Below are 20,573 nucleotides of genomic sequence, written 5' to 3'. Positions count from 1 at the left end.
AACATTGTAAGAGGTTGAACCATGTTGGTGGACACAAAGTATCCACTGCTAGCTTTCTCTGTGGATCCCTCGTGGCTGTAGCTAGAAAAGCTGCCGGGCCTTTGAGGGAAAATGGGGTTTGCGGAGGTGTGGGGATGACGGTAGGTGATGTCCGGGGAGCAAGGGCTGTGGTAGTTAATCCTGGCCTCTCATCCCTAGGAAACTAGGCATCCACGGATACTGGGACCCACAGATGCCAGGGACCGATCCATAGATACGAAATCTAATTTATTATAATTATTGGGAGGGGGGTCATGTTGTTCGATATCAGTTGCACTATTGGCACAGTGAGGCATCAGAGAGCAGCCAATGTCTGCAGGCTGAAATTGTCTTACCACCACCAGTGTTTAATTTCCAGTCTGGTCAGCCTTTGAACATGGAGCTAGGAGTGGATACAGTCTTATACTTCCCAAGCAGGAAAAATGGGCCTGCTTTTTACTTCAGAACTTGGAAACATTAGGGTTTTATTGTTTGTTTGTTTTGGGTTTTCATTTTGATTACAACTGCCAAGCTGGCTGGAGGAATCTCTGAGTAGCAGTCCAAAAACAACATTTCTAAGATCTCGCTTTTATTACATTGATTACTTAATCATCTTATTGTTCTTATGAATGGGATGCTTGAGTTGTAGAAGCACAAACATTTCCCCAGTTTCCCATGCATGTTTGAAGGCAAGGGGAAGATTCAAATCTTTGTTAATGACCCAGTGAGAAAAAAATGTTTTACTTGAATGCCAAGTAATTTCTTGCAGCAGCCAATGGATTTTCTGACCTCATTTCACCCTGCTCTTTGGACAAATAACCCTCGTGCTATTATCAGAAAATGCTTTAAAAACAGTTTTTAGAGAAGTTTATCCTGTAGCTTTGATGAGTGGAGACTACTTAGCAAAAAAACAAAAACAAATTAAATTTCCTTTAGATTTTTAGACCCTTTGATCCTAGGCAGATTTTTCAGGCATAACTGCTCCAGTATCAATTCAAGGTGATCCATTAGATCTTAGAGCAATTCCTCCTCCCACTTACAATGTAAGTATACAATATTACAAATATAATGTATATGCGGTGCCTTCAAATTGCCTATCCTTATGGCAACCCTATGAATTTAATAGGGTTTTCTAAGGCAAGGAATCCTAAAAAGTGGTTTTGCTAGTTCCTCATTTTGAAATATAGCCCACAGGACCTGGTAACCATTATACAGTCATAGGAGTATAAATACATTTCATAACCTAAGGATTTAATATATCTCTGTACTGCATCTGAAGAGGATTTATATCCACAAGAGCTCATGCCAATACAAAAAACAGAAAGTATTAAAGATACTAACACATCATCCCTTGTTCCTTTTCCATTACCTGCCTATTTTTTATATTATTTGAAAGCTGTTGTAAATAACAGCAACTCTAGAATTTGAATAGTCCCAAGATGCTGGAAGCAACTCGATATTAATAACAACAACAATAATAATAATTCTTACCTGCCTCTCCTTGTGGCTCGAGGTAGGTTACAGCATAATTAAAACATATAAATATTACAACCCCCTCCCCAAATATACATATTTAAATGTATTTCTATAAAATGTACTTATTAAAACTTATTTCAAAAAAATACATATTAAAATACACAGAACAGATGAAACACAAGACATTAAAATTCATCTTAAAACTGGCTAGGTAGGCCTGCCAAAAGAGATAGGTTTTCAAATGGCAGCTGATCTATCTGTCGGAGTACTTCTGGCAGGTGATTCCACAGTCTTGGGGTGACTGATGAAAAGGTTCTTTGGGTGACAGTCACCAGTCAGGTTCTGGATAGTTGGAATGGCTCCCCCCACCACCACCACCGCAGAGGACCGAAGTGTTTGGCACAGATTGTATGGAAGAAGGCGATCCTGTAGGTAACCTGGACCCAAACCATGTAGAACTTTAAAGGTCAAAGCCTACAACTTGTACTTTGCCCAGAAACTAATTGGCAACCAGTGGAGTGACTTTAGGATGGGTGTAATATGCTCACTCCTAGATGTTCCCGTAACCAATTGGGCTGCCATATTTTGAACCAGTTGGTGTTTCTGAACTTGGTACAAAGGTAGTCCAATGTAAAGTACATTGCAGAAGTCCAACATTGAGGTTAGCACCAGTGCGTGCACTACCATCTTCAGGTCCTCCAAATCTAGGAAGGGGCACAGCTGGTGTATCAGTCGAAGCTGGTAGTAAGCATTCTTGACCATCACATCTACCTGGGCTGACATTTGGAGACAGATCCAGGAGCACTCCCAAGCTGTGAACACAGTCTTTCAGGGGGAATGTAACCCTGTCCAGAACTGGTTGACACACCTCAATCCCCAGATTAGGACCTTTGATGGCAGGCACCTCTGTTTTGTCTGGATTCAGTTTCAGTTTATTTCCCCTCATCCAGCCCTTTACCTCCTCCAGGCATTCCTTCAGAGGAGACATGCTATCCTTAGCTGAGGATGTTTTCATATTTCAAAACAGAACTTTACCAACAACTAGATATGCATCTAGGCTAAGGTGTGGCAACTGTGAGGCAGGTGACTTTGATTGACTTCACTTCTGACTCTGAGAAATTTATTTTTAAAGCTTGGAAAACTGCAGAGACTTCTCTTTCTAGCCTGCCGAACAACAGAGCCCTATGGTGTATTTATTCCAATCTTATTTCTGAGCCTCCCGAAGAAGCAGGCTTTCCTGTTTTTAAGAACCTGACTGAGGGAGAGGCATCTGCCGTAATGAATTCTAAGAACTCCAACTATTAAAGCACATGTTTTAATTGTTAGTTTCAGTTTTGATTGGGTAAAGCTAGTGAGTTAGCTGAACTTGCTTGAAAATCATACTAGTTAATAACATGGAGGTATAATTAAATAGTTCAAAGCTTTGAGCTCTACCGTATTTACTCAGTGCAATTATTCTTTATGTTTTGATTATGGACTTGAATAAATTTTGCCCTTTAGAAAACTCTCTATAAATATAGGTTACTGGCTGCACTCTATGTAAGAAGCTCTTCTAACAATCTCAAAATGCACCTTACAAACGTGTATACTTAGAACATGTGTGAGTTAATAGATGTGCTCTGAGGTCATGTCGTGTTAACAGAATTTTTTGTCCACTGATCTGATACAGAGCTATGCAGCTTCAGTAAAGGCAATGCATCATGTACTCTTCTCAGAACATGTCCTGACTATGTCTCAAGATCATGCATGTAAGAATAGAGGGCAAGAAAATGTCGAATGATAGTGGCACAATAATAAGGAAACGTTGCTGGCTGTCAGAGCTATGTAGCTTCAGTAAGGGCAATACATCACGAACTCTTCTCAGAACAAGTCCTGACTATGTCTCAAGATCTTGCATGCAAAAATAGAGGTGCAATAATGCTAGTGGCTCAATAATAAGAAAATGTTGCTGGTTGTCATTACACATGTCAAAATTCCCTCTGGGAAGACACAACTTCCACATGAGTTAGGTCCCAGAAGTCTTGTTGCACAAGTGGCAAATAGGCCACTAAATGGTCTTGCAAAACTCAAGCAACTTGAATCAATAAGCCCCTGGGTTCAGTGTTCATTGGTATTAGTTGCCACCATACCTTCCACAAATAAACCACACTGTGTTCTACTTAAGCTTTTGAACTGTGGTGTTGGAGGAAAATTCTGAGAGTGCCTTGGAACGCAAGAAGATCCAACCAGTCCATACTTCAGGAAATAAAGCCCGACTGCTCATTGGAGGGAAGGATATTAGAGGCAAAAATGAAGTATTTTGGCCACATTATGAGAAGACAGGAAAACTTGAAGAAGACAATGATGCTGGGGAAAATCGAAGGAAAAAGGAAGAAGGGCCAACCAAGGGCAAGATGGATGGATGTTATCCTTGAAGTGACTCGCTTGACCTTGAAGGAGCTGGGGGTGGCAACGGTTGACAAGGAGGGCTGCCATATTTTGGCATGGGCTGATCCATTAGGTCACGAAGAGTCAGAAGCAATTGTACGAATAAACAACAAAAGTGTTCTACTTGGTGTAGACCAAGGAGGCTTTCAAATGTCTTCTTCTTCTTCCTTCTGAATTCCTCAGCATGTCTTCCAAATATGCTCTAGAAAAGCTTCCATAACTTCCAGGTGTTTGTGACTCCCAACTCCTAGAAGCTCTAGCCAGGTTGTCCAATGGTCAGGAATTTTGGGGGTGAAATCTAAAGGATTTGCAAGCCTGCTCTAGAATGTCCCGCAACTCTCTTAAGTCACATATGGTGTACATGCATAGGACTGGATAGTACAATTCAAGTCATGGCCATTTTGCTAAAGTCACTGTTGGACACAGCCTCTTGCTTGCTTTGCCTTATTGCTGTATCCTCATTGTCTTTCCTTTTACTTGTTTGCATGACTCACATGGTAAGTTGGTAATAGGAGAATGTGAAAGGTGCCATGGTACACTCCAACATTCTTCCTGGTGTAGTTATGTATATGGACCCATTCACATTCACAACATGATCTAACGCTATCAGACTTCTTTTACTAATTAAATCAATGGTGCCCTACCTGACCGCAGTATGGAAATTTCCTACTGCATTATATATATATATTATACTGTAATTTGTGAGGTTTTATTTTTACCTATTTAGGAGAGAAAACATATGGAGTGTGTCCAGTTAATTAAATATTAAGTTATTTTATTGGAATTGCTGTTAAAAATTCAGAGCTGCTTTCCAACTAATAGCTTCTTGAAGGATTTTTTACCCATGCTTTAAATTTTCACTTTAGTTATCTCTCAGTGCCTTTTTAATGCAAAGGTTTCTTGTCATATTTTTCTGCCTCACTTCCAGAACACATCATTTCACAGTTCATTCATACTAATTAACTAAGGGAGTTCTCCTCCTGCAATATACAAACCCTACATGGCAGACCACACAGCCAGTACATTAGTCAGATATCCCACCAATATATATTTACCATATATTAGCAAGCTATATTAGGAACCCCCAGTGGCTCAGTGGGTTAAACCGCTGAGCTGCTGAACTTGCTGATCGAAAGGTTGTAGGTTCAAATCTTCCCGCTGTTAGCTCCAGCTTCTGCCAAACTAGCAGTTTGGAAACATATAAATGTGAATAGATGAATAGGTACTGCTTCTTTGGGAAGGTAATGATGCTCCATGTAGTCATGCTGACCACATGACCTTGGAGGTGTCTATGGACAATGCTGGCTCTTTGGCTTAATGTCAGGGGGAAACCTTTACCTTTTAACCTACCATGTTGGCAGGAAATAAGATCAAATTCCTTGTCTTGAGACTCAAGGGATACAGCTTGAAGTGGAGTGCTCTATAATCTGTATACAGTATATGCCTGCCTGACTCATGGACAGAAAAACATACAATAGTGTCATGGTAGGATGCAAAGGGTCTATAAAGACCAGCAACTGCACTGAGTGATGGTGGCTCGTGGGCTTACATAATAATAATTCTAAACCAAGATATTTTAAGTTATTCACAATTATATTAACATGTGTGTGTGTGTGTGCATCTTCAAGGTGCCTTGTATTCCTCATAAACGTCATTGGGGTTTTTTAGGCAGTAAATATCCAGAGGTGGTTCCTTCCTCTAAAATTCCTTCCTCTAAAATTCAACCTACAGAGCCTTATATTTATTGATGTTTTCCCATCCAGAGATGATCCTCCTTAGTTTCCAAGATCAGATTGAATCTGATACCTTTAGGGAGACTCCATATGATGTGGTGGCTTTTGTGTTGGTCTATGACTCAGGAGACCAGGGCTGGAGGCCTTGGTTAAGTGACATTATCTTAAAGAAAGGCAAGGAAGATCCCTCAGAAAAATATTGCCAAGAAGTTCCCCTGATAGGGTCACTTTAGGTGAAACTTTTGGTGAAATATTACCTATGCTTTTAAAGCTATAGCTTTTTCACAATTATTATATCTTAGGCTGATGTCCTCATCCCATATTTTTCTGCCTCCCTTCCAAAATACAGCATTACAAAGCTAATTTATACTGGCTTGTAATAGGCACCGTCCACATTTTATTACCTTGTTTTACAATAATTTATTAAACATTTGTTTGGTTTGGAGAAACATTTGAAGCTTTGAGGAGCTACATGACACAAATATTGTTGGGACATGCCTTTGATTCAATTGCTGTCCTTCCACTAATTAAATAAGGGAGTTTTCCTGCTACAGTGTGCAAAATCTTGGGAACTTCAGGTGACAGATCATACAGTCAGTGCATTAGTCAGATCTCCCACAAAGGCATGGAGTGTTGGCAGGAAACAAAGTCAAATCTTGAAACTTGTCTCGATATAAGTCATAAAATCATAAGTTGGAAGAGACCTCGATGGCCATCCAGTCCAACCCCCTGCCATGAAGCAGGAAAATCGCATTCATAGCACCCCTGATAGATGGCCATTCAGTCTCTGTTTAAAAGCCTCCGAAGAAGGAGCCTCCACCACACTCCGGCGCAGAGTTCCACTGCTGAACAGCTTCCACAGTTAGGATATTTATACATGGCCGTCATCATGTCTCCTCTCAGCCTTCTCTTCTGTAGATTAACATGCCCAGCTCTTTAAGCCACTCCTCATAGGGCTTGTTCTCCAGACTCTTGATCATTTTAGTCACCCTTCTCTGGACACATTCCAGCTTGTCAACATCTCCCTTCAATTGCAGTGCCCAGAATTGGATACAGTATTCCAGGTGTGGTCTGACCAAGGCAGAATAGAGGGGGTAGCATGACTTCCCTGGATCTAGACAGTAGACTTTTTTTATGCAAGCCAAAATCCCATTGGCTTTTTTAGCTGCCGCATGACATTATTGGCTCATGTTTCACTTGTTGTCCATGAGGACTCCAAGATCTTTTTCACACATACTGCTGTCGAGCAATGCATCCCCCATTCTGTATCTTTGCATTTTTTTCTGCCTAAGTGGAGTATCTTGCATTTGTTGCTTCATTTTGTTAGTTTTGGCCCATCTCTCTAATCTGTTCGTTTTGAATTCTACTCCTGTCTTCTGGAGTATTGGCTATTTCTCCCAATTTGATGTCATCTGCAAACTTGATGATCATGCCTTCTAACCCTTCGTCTAAGTCATTAATAAAGATGTTGAACAGGACTGGGCCCAGGACGGAACCCTGCGGCACTCTATTTGTTACCGCAGGTTTTTTCTGGGGCCTGGTTTAAGCACTACTTACTTACGTAAACCTTGTAATGCAGTGCTCTGTAATCCATATACACCATATCTCTACCTGACCTCATGGGCTGAAAACACACGTTAGGACTGTAGTGGGGATTGCACCAAGAAGGCTCTGTGTGATGGTGTCTCCTGACCTCCTTTTGGTTGTGTTTTTGAATCCATAAGGATTCATTACACTAGTGATTTATCTTTCTCCTAAATGGATATTTATTATTACCTCTAATTTGCATAGTATTGTGTTTTTCTTGGAAACTTTTCTAATTATGTTGAAAGTCATTTTGTATTTAAAGGTTGATAAAAAGTTGATATAGATATGAAGCAAATAATATTGACAAGAAAAAGATGCTTCCAACATCTGATTTTCTTGGACCACACAGGGAGCATATGAAAGCAAGACTGTACATGTTCCAGCAACACCCTAGTTTGGCTTAATTTGGTATATAAGCTCCAGCAGTAAATAAAATATGCAAAGGAAGCAACAGCAGTTTATTACAATACCTTCATTTGCATTGCATTTTCTAACAATAATTACTACATCCAGATAATAAAAATTTAAATTCCAGTTGCTGTTTTTTAAACTTTGAGAATATTGTTTGTTGAAGTTATTATATTATTTATTTATTTATTTATTTATTTATTTGATACTCTTGTATACCGCTAATATCTCAGCCTGTGCGGCGACTCATTGCGGTTTACAACTTGTTAAAATACAATAGTCACTTAAAAATATAAAATAAGAATCAAAATACAAGACATAAAACATACATAAGTATGAACATACTTAGTATCGGGCCACCAATACAATCGAAAACATCTCATAGTTAAAATCGTAATTCAGTTCGTTATCCTTGGTTGCAAGTCCATGGTCAAAGTAACCTTACATCGGAATATTATATTATATTATATTAATATCCCACCTTTTCCTGGTAAAAGTCTCAAATTTTTTTGGAATATAGGTTAAAACAAAAATTATAAAGCTAAAAAATGAATATTATGTTATAAAATAATTATTTTGTAAAAAAAACCCCCCTAAGAATAAAAATTCAAAAGGTAGTTTTATTAAAAATTAACATAAAACCATCTAAACACATTTTTGCACTTTAAAAACACAATTTAAAAGATGAAGGTATGATACTGCTCCCCCCAAATTAAAAAATATTTCTGCCACAACCACATAATGGCCAAATGTTTGTCGGAATAAATAGGCATTTGTAAGCCATTGAAGCATACCTTCTTTGCTTTCACTCAATTAAATTACAATTATATATTCAAATCTAAAAATAAATATGAATATGTTAAATCCCAAAATAATTACAATTTAAACCAGGATCAGCTCTAAAATAAACAGCTTAGTTGTTTAGTTGTTGTTTTTTTTAATGTGTGGCTTGTATAAGAACTTTAAGCAGAGCAGGAAAACCATATCCTTTTTTAAAAAAAATGTAAAACAAGTAACATAAGATAGTAGATTCAAAATTATATATATATATGTGTGTGTGTGAGAGAGAGAGAGAGAGAAAGACAAGTGATGTATTTGTTCTTGCTCTTGTGTGCCTTCCAGTTATTTCTGACAAGGTGACCCTATCACAGGGTCTTCTTGGCAAGATTGGTTCAGAGGAGTTTGCCTTCCCCCTGGCCTTTCTCTGACGCTGAGAAAGTGTGACTTGCCTAAAGTCAAGTGGGTATTGGAACTCTAGTCTCCAGAGTCATAGCCCAAAATGCAGACCACTACTCACCATTAGGTTCCATCTGATCTTGGAAGGTAAATAAGGATAGGTCTGTTTAGCATATGAATGGGAGATTGCCAACAAATACCAGGTGCTGTTGGCTGTATTTCAGAGGACTGGATAGTTCTTGCCTAAGAAAACACCATGAAATTAACAACATTGACAAAAGTGACTTAAAGACATACATGCTCACACAAATACATGTCAGCATTATGAATGTTTTCAAATATCTTGGTTAGAATTATTGGACCAGATAAAGGTAAAGGTTTTTCCTGACATTAAGTCCAGTCGTGTCCGACTCTGGGAGTTGGCACTTATCTCTATTTCTAAGCCGAAGAGCTGGTGTTGTCCATAGACACCTCCAAGGTAATGTGGCCGGCATGACTGCATGGAGCGCTGTTACCTTCCCGCCGGAGCAGTACCTATTGATCTACTCGCATTTGCATGTTTTTGAACTGCTAGGTTGACAGAAGCTGGGGCTGGCAGCGGAAGCTCATGTTGCTCCCCTGATTCAAACCTGCGACCTTTTGGTCAACAAGTTTAGCAGCTCAGTGGTTTAACCCTCTGCGCCACCGGGGGGCTCCTAGGAATTATTTTTTCCTGGTTTTGGCTCTACAAGGGTAAGTTATGTCCCACCAATGTTTGTAGTAATGGATCTTCTTTTAGCATCTTGGCGATTCCCTTTTTAATCATACGTAATGTTTTGATTTATCACCCTTTCTTCCAGTTTGGTATTTGAGATTCTCTATAGGTTTTGTGTATAATAGATGCTAAATATTCCTTATGTTAGTTTGTTTATCTGAAGAGTCTTTTCTTGTGTGAAAAGTGTATCTTAGTATAGTGGTTCTCGAATTTTGACTTTCCAAGGGTTTCAGTCTTCAATTCCCAGAATCTGTGGCCATTGAGCATGCTGGCTGGGGTTTCTGGGAGCTGAAGTCCAAAATATTTGAGAGGAGCAAAGCTGGGGATCATTGTCTCATGGTATTTTTCCATTGTTTGCCCAGACTGACATGATGGTGCTTGTGCTGGACTACTTTTTAAAACACTGGAGCAATAAATAACTCTGAATTTTTCTTTCCACATTCATATTACTCCATAGAGGAGTATTTTTCCTCTTTGTTTTGAGCTTTGTTTTCTTCTGTGGCAACTTTATCACCCATTTGTGGATATTCTGGCAAGTTTGGGTGTGCTCTGCCAAAAATGCAAAACAACAATGGGAGTGGAGTGCCTGGAAACCAGCTTCTGGTTTTGAAATGTAGGTGTTTTCCCACAGCAAATGTGTTTGAGGGGGGCACTACAGCCTATTTAAGAACTGGATTACCACTGGAGACTTCAAGGTAATTCAATTCTTTCTTTGCATTGTTAATGGTGCAGTCGGGTAGAATCTGCAGAGCTTGGTTGGGAGCTGCAAACAAGAAACCTGAGGGGTTGCATGCCACACTTTGCCCACCCTTGACCTAGTTACTCTCATGAATAGACTGTTTGTCATCTTATACCGGGACTCATGTCTCAAGAACAAAATAAAGTATTGGCTCCATTAGCACATGTGCCTGTCACCTGACAGCATGAGACTTTCTGCTTGGAACTGCTGAACTCTGCCAGTGTTGGGACATTTTGCTTCACATGGAGCAGAAACAGACTGAATCTGTAATTGTATGGCTGCAATGGAGAAATGAAATGTGACTGCTTTCTTTGGCTGCCATTGTTCCTGTTGTTTAGCTGCTTGTCTTTTGGTGGAACACTTCTGTTTTACGCAGCAACTTAATACAAGAAGAGTGTCTGCAAATGTATGGTTAAGGGCACTCTGCAAAGATACAGAATGGGGGACATGTGGCTCGAGAGCAGTACGTGTGAAAAAGATCTTGGGGTCCTTGTGAACAAGTTAAACATGAGCCAACAATGTGATGTGGTGGCAAAAAAGGCCAATGGGATTTTGGCCTGCATCAATAGGAGTATAGTGTCTAGATCCAGGAAAGTCCTGCTACCCCTCTATTCTGCCTTGCTTAGACCACACCTGGAATATTGTGTCCAATTCTGGGCAACACTATTGAAGGGACATTGACAAGCTGGAATGTGTCCCGAGGGTGACTAACATGATCAAGGGTCTGGAGAACAAGCCCTATGAGGAGCAGCTAAAAGAGCTGGGCATGTTTAGCCTACAGAAGAGAGGGCTGAGAGGAGACATGATAACCATGTATAAATATGTGAGGAAGTCACATGGAGGAGGGAGCAAGCTTGTTTTCTGCTTCCCTGGAGACTAGGACGCGGAACAATGGCTTCAAACTACAAGAAAGGAGATTCCATCTGAACATTAGGAAGAACATCCTGACTGTGTGAGCCGTTCAGCAGTGGAACTCTCTGCCCTGGAGTGTGGTGGAGGCACCTTCTTTGGAAGCTTTTAAACAGAGGCTGGAGGACCATCTGTCGGGGTTGCTTTGAATGCAATTTTCCAGCTTCTTGGCAGGGGGTTGGACTGGATGGCCCATGAGGTCTCTTCCAACTCTATAATTCTGATTCTCTCATTGCACCTGTTAATAATCCAGATTTTCCTATAGATTGTATTCAGGAACTGCAAATCTGGAATCAACCAGGCATTCTTATTCAAAAGATTACAATCTGGTTCATCGGTGATGAGAATAACATCCTACTGCATGTACAAAATGATGAAACCTTTAGGGGAAACAGCGAACTTTTAGATTTGGACTTGGCATCCTAGCATCCCATCACATCAGTGTGGAAAATAGTATTGGACATCATCCATCCAATTTAGAAGGTGTTTTCTATAATCTGTAATTGTGACTTGGCATAAAACTATTTTCAGAGCTGCTGAAGACGGCATAAGATGAAATGCTCCAATACTTAAATATGTTTTGTTACTACAATATGTAGTGCTTGTTCACCTGCTTTCTTGTACTTTCCTCAGTAACGAAGATTGAAATGTGGTATTACTCCCTCAATACTGAGGTGACCTTGTTTGTTAACTCATCTCCCTGGAGAAAATAGTGCACATGTATCTTTTTGGAAGAAGCTAAATAGTTTTCCTTACTGCACTCCCATTTTCTCCCAGAGAAATAAGCAACAAAATTAAAACATCCACATTCATAGCAGTAAAATATATTGCTCTTAAACACCTTTCATTAAGTTGGGCATGATAGGCAGCTGAAAATTAGCCTGTGATTGTAGTATATCTTCCTTTTCCAGGTGAAACACAAAATAACAGGCTATTAATTTGTGTTTTGGAGCCCCCAGTGGCACAAGGGGTTAAACTCTTGTAACAACAGGACTGCTGACCGAAAGGTCGGAGGTTTCAATTTGAGGAGTGGGATGAGTTCCCATCTGTCAGCTCCAGCTTCTCATGTGGGGACATGAGAGAAGCCTCCCACAGGATGGTAAAACATCTGGGTGGCCCCTGGGCAACGTCTTTGCAGATGGCTAATTCTCTCACACCAGAAGGGACTTGCAGTTTCTCAAGTTACTCCTGACACAAAAAAGTGTTTTAAATCACTTTATGTGGGAAAAGACACATCCCGACTTTCCAGATTTTAAAAGTGAAACTGGGGCAGAGGTGGTGGCTAGTTGAAATGGCACCACCAAGAATACCAGGGCCTTCCAAGGTGAACTTGCAAAGAACCTTGCCTGAAACCCTGGACATGAGTTACCAGGCAGTTCTGGGTTTTTGACCTGGTCCAGGTCAGTAAGACAACTTGATATGTTTCTAGAGATGAGTTTTTCACCTTTACAACAGCTGACCTCATCTCCCTTTCTTTCACGACCATCAGAAAGATTTCAGACTGGTGGATATTTCCTTGTACGGATGGCAAAATGAAATGACCACATTCAAAGACGCAATATGCCTGACACATCCTCAAGGTACCCAATCCCATCTGAACTTCAAAGCTAATCCTGATTAGTACTTGGATGGCAGACTGCCAACAGATACCAGAGCTGTAAGCTACACTTCAGAGAAAGAAACGGGCAAAACCACTGCTGAGTATTCCTTGCTTTAGAAACCCTTGCAAAATTCATGGGCCTTGCATAAATCAACAGGTGACTTGAATGCACGTATACACACTTGCACAAACATGTATCTCATCTACCAGTGATGTCAATAATGTGTGCGTTTATACTTACATATGACTGTTGCCCAGGAATATATGTGTTTTCTTTTTTTTTAAGGAACATACCACACTGACCTGAATATCCTTTTTTTTGTCTTGATATCTGCTGAGGTTTGATTCCAGGATTCCTCATGGATACCAAAATCCAAGGATACTGAAATACCACTGTACACAATAATGTGTGATAAAAAATAGTGTTTCTAACATTAAATGGCAAAATCAGGGTTTGTTTTTCATTTTTTTAAAAATCCAAGACTTAGAGATGCTTGATTCTGGATGCAGAGGGGCAACCATACATTGGCTTTTTTGAACATCAAAAGGGGCAGGAAAGAACCTGAAATTTTGGCACTATGGAAATTGAAATGGTTTTACTTTTGCAATTCAATAGTATCTGGAGGCCACCTCTGTTTTATGATATTGTCTAAATATATCCTGCCAAATACCGTCTGGCTGTTTCACAGGGAAGGATGGACAGAATCCTGTATATCTGTCTTCATAACCACCACCAAGTTGACAGAACTAGGGAACAAATGAAAACCAGACATAAGAAGTTTTGACATACTCTAGTTCTTCCATTCTAAGACACTTTCCCTTATATAAATGTCTCTAAAATGGGGTGCGCCTCAGAATTGCACGTGTTTTTCTATATATAAAATTGGTGTGCCTTAACCATCAATGACATCTTAGAATCTAAGAAATTGCCACAGTAACTGCAGAGGAATTTTTTTGGCAGATCTGGAATACATCTGTAAAATCACCTCTTGAATTATAGTGATGCTGATTGGTGCTACTGAGCTTCTTAAAATAACAAAAATGTTCAGATGAATGTTTCAAAACTGTTATTATTATCCTTGAGACAATTCAGTGTATACCCACTGCTAAGATACAATAGCCTGCTCCCATTTTAAACAAAATTGTAAAAACACACAAAGTAAGAAGGCCTTAAGATAGCAAAACAAGAATGGTTTTAAAAATAAAACACTCCAAACTTTTGACATCAATTTGTAATGTTTTGTTTTACAGAAAACATGTTCCAAATTATGAGTTAATAGGCTTTTAACATCTAAAAAACCCAGCACATTTTTTTGGAAAACTTTTCCTTGACAAATAAAAATGAGTATTAAGCTCTCACTTTAAACCAAGGTATTTCAGCAAAACGTGTGCCAAGAGTGGCATTTTGAGCTACCACTCAAATTTATTTTTCAATTCCCTATTCAGTTGTACCAAAAATCCAAATTAACAACAGCAGATTAAGAGCAAAATGTAACAGTCAGGGAACAAAGCTACATTGTTTAGTTGTAACACCAATTTCAACCATGGACAGTGCTATTGGTTGGTAAATTTAAAAATAATATGACTGGGGAAAAATCACTGTACATTACAACTTGAAGTTGTTAAAGTGACAAGTCCAGAGAGACTGTACAGTGCAAGACATGCTTTCCAGTTACAACTTCAAAACAAAGGGAGTGCAAAGAAATTAAAGCTTTTCTTTTGTCTGAAGTCAATTTACTTTTTAGGATAAAGAAAGCTAGCATACAGTACTACAGAGAGTTCTTGCCACAGAACATTAAGGTCTTTGTCAACAGAGACTTTTAAAACTTGAACCGTGTCTTAGCAAACCTGTGTTGTTTGTCCAACACTTAACAGTCTTTCTCAACCTCTGACAGGCCTCAGTAGTGTATCCTGGGACACCCACAGGCAAAAAGGAAGACCTGCTCTAGCGGAGCACCTCTACTATCTACAGGCAAGCAGAAGCTGCAGAATAGATTGGTTTATATATTCTCCTTCGGAAGTGAGACAAAATGGCTGCACAGAAAAAGAAACGGCTGCCCTGAAAGCATATGCAGAGCCATGGCTAAAGAACCAAGAAATGGTTTTATAGAACGATAGGGGAGGCCAACAATTTAACAGCAACTCCAGGCAAATGCTTTACCAAGCTGACTAAGCAATGCATGCATTTCTCCATGCAGGATAAAAATATGGCTCCAGATGCTCAGAAGTAGGGTAGGCCTTTGTGAAAACTAGTCTGGTACCCCTTGTTAAATTTACAAAATTATATATAACCAATACTTTAAGCTTAAGAAGTCATTTTTACTTGTTATGCAGACTCTCACATATATAAACTACATCCCAGACATCCTAAACAAGGTCACTTGCAACAAAAAGTCAACTCCCCCCCCCCCCTCAAAACAATTTTTAAAGTAGATCTGTTCAAGTGACTAACACACCTGCTGTTTATCAATTCACATTTTTCTAATCAATTAATTTTGGGTGTATTTCAGGGGAACAGATGCATAAACATAACTTTCATTTTAATTTGCACAGAAAAATGAAAATTAACTTCTCTGAACATGATAGAGCAGGTCTGGTTAGTAAAAATCTATGGCAATTTATAGTGATCCTGTGCAGCAGACCCACTCAAACAGAAGCAGGGAAGTAATGGGAAGTAATGTCTCAGCAATGAGAGGAAGTCACTGTTCAAGTCTATGGTGTTCTGAAGAACCAGCAGCTTGAAATGACACCATGCTGTGAGTCGCAGGATCTAGACCGGACAACCTGCTTGGGCCACTAAAGCAGTGCATTTCCCGGGAGGTGTCAGTTCCCCCACGGTTATTTATTATTCCGAAGCCGTTTTGATTTTCTAAGGGAACCTATGGATTCAACTGCCTTCTTCCGTTTCCGAGGAGCTTCCTCACTTGGTGCTGACCGCGAGGACTCCCCGACTGCGCTCTCCATAACCTCTCGTAGTTTGCGCTCAAGTTCAGCCAGCCGGGCATTCTGCTCACCTATGATCTGGGTTTGTTCAAGTAGTTTCTGATCTTGGTCTTGGAGCTGCTTCTGCTGCTCTTGCACTTTGGTGCGGAGCTCTGAAATCTCACGCCTCAGCACAGTCACGCCTGCACCATTGGTTTTAATTTGCTGCTGGAGTTTGGTAACTTCCTGCCTCGATGGGTTTTGTTTGGAGAAGAGCTGCATTGTAGTTAAGGCTGCAGAAGGACCTGGAACTGCAGAAAGAAGAGATGTAAGCTTCTCCCCCGCTTTAGGTCAGATTTTAACTCTGTATCTCAAAACAGAGACATGGAAGTTTGTTAAGTAATTACAAACAAGCAAAATTACTATTCTACAAAGTAAAAAAAATGCTTCAGCAGGTGCTGGAGTGTTATGTGAATATTGTAACATTCCTGTTTATCAGGTAAGGAGTAAAACGCTGCTTAGAGGAGCTCTGCCCTGCAGCCAGTAGAACAAGTTGCCCTTCAAGCCAAAACATCCCTTTTAATAGTTTGTTGTTTCAATGTCACATTGCAAACTCTGTATACTACTTTGTACCAGTGGTTCTCAACCTGTGGGTCCCCAGGTGTTTTGCCCTTCAACTCCCAGAAATCCTAACAGCTGGTAAACTGGCTGGGATTTCTGGGAGTTGTAGGCCAAAACACCTGGGGACACACAGGTTGAGAACCACTGGTGTAAACCTTTCTCCCAGGTGCACCAAAAGTGCTTCTCTGTGAAAGACTCCTATGCCACTAGGGCAGCATACAAATGTCCACACCATGTTAGCAGAGGCTGATTGCATAGTTCTCTCACACAAAAGCAGGACTCAACTCCTCCCATGTAATACTTCACAGGTGATGTGTTGATCCCATATTCAGATTATCATGCGTTTTCTCCATATGATTGTGTCATTTAAATGTTACCACAACAATGCAGGAGCCATTCACATAAATACATTCAGTAACATGTTAAAGGGCTCCAATGATCTAGCTGCATTCTGGAATAAGTGTGTGTGTGAGTGTGTGTAAAACAGCACTGGAAACAGAAATATCCAGCCTGGGATGAGATAAAATGTTAGATTTCCATCTTTTCAATTACAGTTCCTTTGAAGTAGCAGGCTTCCATGCCCTTGTTACCCCTACCACTGTCTGACCTTTTCTGTTTTCTTACTTCTCTCTTCCTCCATAACTTTACTTTCTATTCTTCTTTAAATTTTACTGTCAATCTTTGCAAATACATTACATTTTCCTAAAAACCTGAGCTTTGAAAGTAGAATTTTCAAGATAAACAACTGCACATACGCTAAACATGCTGTTTGCATTCTGCATTTCAATATAAGATGCAGAAAGTTACCCTCTGAAGAGTAGATAAATAATTACTGACTAAAGCTGTATACAAAACAAAAAACCAATCATGTAAATAAAATATGTTGCTGTAACAATATTACTAAGCTTCCACAACTAAAGGGGAGAGTCAGGTTCAAAATACTGTCATTTGAATAACTATTATTTTCTGAATAATGTCTTTCACTTTTTGAATAATGTCTTTGTCAGTCTTTTAAATCCCTTAGTTGATAATGAAGTTGAAAATACATTAAGTGAATTAGGTAATTGCAATTATACTACACAAGGTGAGAAACTCACCCTTAGTCACATGTGATAGAAGGCTACTGCCTTAGAAAAAGAAACAGTATTGGAATTGGAGGAAATGTGTCCTATGGCTCAGCAGTCAGGCAGACTAATCTGTTTAATTTGAGAAGATAGCAGGATTGGGAGGAAAAAGCAGAGAACCTTCTGGAGCCGAAGTCAGGGTGGAATAGCTGGGTTTGTGCAGGAGCAGAGCAAATTTTGAAAATCACAAAAAAGAAGAAAGTATCTTAAAATAGAGAGGGTTGATTTGTTTGCTTACAACCACCAGGAGGACACTTCAAGAATGTTAGGCCTAAAAAGAAGGCATTTGCCTCCTAAAGGTTTGTATAAAGGGACGTGTTTGAAGACTTGAGGGAGTTGCAGACGGATCAAGATTCTTTTCAGTAACTCTCCCCTTTATATTCTGGACTGATCTCTAGTGTATGTTGCTTAATGTACAGTATGCATGTGTGTGTGTGTGTGTGTGTGTGTGTGTATAGATACACACACACACCCACACCGTATTTCATCACATAATCGTCACCCTCCCATTTTGGGGAGGATTTCATAGCTGTCCTTCATTTTACTAGCCTTTTGATTTCTTCACTGCTGTTTCCATTCTGATCAATGGCTAAGCCAAGGTATGGAAAATCTTAAAACTATTGCATCATCACTGACTGTAGATGATTATCTGCAGTCAGACCTTCACATTTACAGATTTCACTTCAGTGGATTTGATTCTTCCCAATTTCAGCTCAGTTTAAACGCTAAACAGATAGGGTAATAAATGTGTAAAGCTATATAATTGAATATTACAATTAGGGTGTTCTGTGCTATCGTATTTCCAGTTTCTAGTATGGTTCTGAAAGCTGGAGATTAAAAAAACTGATAGGAAGAAAAAAATCAATGCATTTGAAATACGGTGCTTATGGAAAAGTTCTATGGATGCAAAAAAAAAGCCAATAAATGGGTCCTACAACAAATCACCTCTGAACTTTCTCTAAATGTCAAGATGACTAAACTTAGAAAAGACAATAATGCTTGGAAGATAGAAGGCAGCAGAGAGAAAAATGGCATGTTAGATGGAGACACTCCATCAAGGAAGCCACAGCCCTAAGTCTGCAAGAACTGAGCAGGGCTTTTGATGACAGGGTGATTTGAGGTCTCTCATTCATGAGATCATCATAGGCTGAAGCTGACTTCACAGCAGTTCACAACAAACAATAACCAATAAATAAGCAAGCACAAGAACAAAAAACACCTTGTGTAAGGGCAGGACTTTCATCACAGAATCTCTGTATGTATTCAAAAGTTTCCATTAAAAACCTGTCTGGTTTTTTTCCCACTGAAGGTCTTAAATACGACACTAAGACAGACCAGAGGAAACAAGAAAAGCACAAGAAAGTTTCCACTAGTTGCATAATATAAGATGCCTCGATGCAGTTGAAAGAGGTACCTGGAGCCGCTGCTATAAGTCGTCCTGACACATCTGATCCTGGCAACTTTCTTTTTAGAATTGGAACTATCTTCTCATCAAAATATTCCATTGCCATTGATGAAATGTCCCTTAGCTCCTGAAGGACTTCATGGGCTCTCTGTGGAGCTTTAGTAGAATTTACATACCTTAATACACGATATATTTCATCAATTACCTAAAACAAATGGAAAACGTTAACACACTGATACTACCAAGACCAAACAGAAGCACAGCTTTCATTAGGAACTTAGATTTTCTATGGTTTATCAAAGCTTAAGTGAAAGTTTCTTAAAACAACCTAGACGCATTGATAGTTTTTGATTTTTGATTTTGAAGTACAGCATTTCCAGGAACTAGGAAACTAGCCAATTTTGACCAGCCTTTTGTAAATGTTCTCAGTGATAAATTTTGTATATCACAGAATTAAAGCCTTGGCAACCAGTTAAAATCAATCTGCTATAACAAACAAACAGCAGTCTCAGAGAAAAGCCTTTTCTTAAAAGAATAAACAGTTTAGAGAAGTCACAAATACCTTCAAGTTCCATCAAGGGATTCTCAAGACAGCATTTAGTCCAAGCAATTTAGAATTTCTTTTATTCCATGAGACTTTAATGCAGCATTCTTACCTTCCCAGGTATAAAGCAGCAGAGGTTAGAATCCACATACTTCATAAACGTCATATTTAACAGGGACAGTCTTGTTTCTACAGCAGCAAGAATATCTGCATGGCGAGCTAATGAGTGATTTCTCCTTTCTGATTCCCGTCTAAAAAACAAATAAGACACCAAGGCAGCCATTTCAGACACTTCTGGGATCAGCAAGTATCAAAAAATATAATGTGGAAGCATGAAGTTGTAACCATTAGAGAAACAAATTAAATTCTGGCAGATGAAGAATCTGATCAAAGAATGGATGTGTGTGAGCCGGATCAGAAGCAGTAAATCGGATTCAAGTTAATTCATTGGAATATAAGCAATCCTCGAGTTACAAACATCCAACTTACGAACAACTCTTCGTTAACAGGGGCGAGACAACAGAAAGTGAGAGAAACCTTGTTCCCCTGAAAGAGTTATCATGGGGACAAGGTGTCTCCATTGAAGCTTTCTCACCAATCCTTGTTTCCACAACAAGCCAATTTTTATAAATCTAATTATCACAGAGACAGAAAATAAGGTAAATCTTCTGAATAGGGGCAGAGACAGCAAAGCAAACACTACAGGGGTGTTAACCCTTGCCTGTGCTAGCCAAAGCTAAAAATTATATATTTTTGGCTGGAGTTGCACTTTAAAAAGTACCTGTTCTGACTTACATACAAATTTAACTTAAGAACAAACCTATACATCCTATCTTGCTCATAACTTGGGGCCTGCCTGTACAAAAATGAAACTTCAATATTGCACCCAAGTAATGAGAAAACAGTAATTATATTATTATTGTTGTTGTTTGCAGACATGGATGAAACATCACATGACAATGTCAACATCCAGATCCTTTTACTGTGGATTGCAAGTGAAAATCCCAAAACCAGTACAGGAATATGTTGCAGGCATATAAAAACTCTATAGTTCTTTTACCTTCCCCTGCCTTCCCCAAAAGCTCTCCTTAGGAGTCATTACATATTTCTGAGGGAAAAGTCCTTTCTTA

At 39.4% G+C, this 20,573-nt stretch overlaps 1 protein-coding gene across 1 annotated transcript in view; it reads right to left on the bottom strand.

The window, feature by feature from the left end:
- Positions 1 to 13,879: 13,879 nt before the first annotated feature.
- Positions 13,880 to 20,573, bottom strand: part of FBXO28 (F-box protein 28) — a 30,140-nt gene continuing 23,446 nt past the window's right edge. Inside the window, exons 3-5 of the mRNA XM_067463879.1 lie at positions 19,556 to 19,694; positions 18,909 to 19,104; positions 13,880 to 16,060 (exon numbers count right to left, since the gene is read on the bottom strand). Coding sequence (XP_067319980.1) covers positions 15,666 to 16,060; positions 18,909 to 19,104; positions 19,556 to 19,694 — 730 coding nt within the window. The 3' untranslated portion in view covers positions 13,880 to 15,665. The remainder of the gene's footprint in view (positions 16,061 to 18,908; positions 19,105 to 19,555; positions 19,695 to 20,573) is intronic.

This window comes from Anolis sagrei, chromosome 1 (assembly GCF_037176765.1).
Source record: "Anolis sagrei isolate rAnoSag1 chromosome 1, rAnoSag1.mat, whole genome shotgun sequence".
Classification (NCBI taxonomy): domain Eukaryota; kingdom Metazoa; phylum Chordata; class Lepidosauria; order Squamata; family Dactyloidae; genus Anolis; species Anolis sagrei.
Note: the sequence above shows the minus strand (reverse complement) of the source record. Positions and strands in the feature narration are given on the sequence as shown.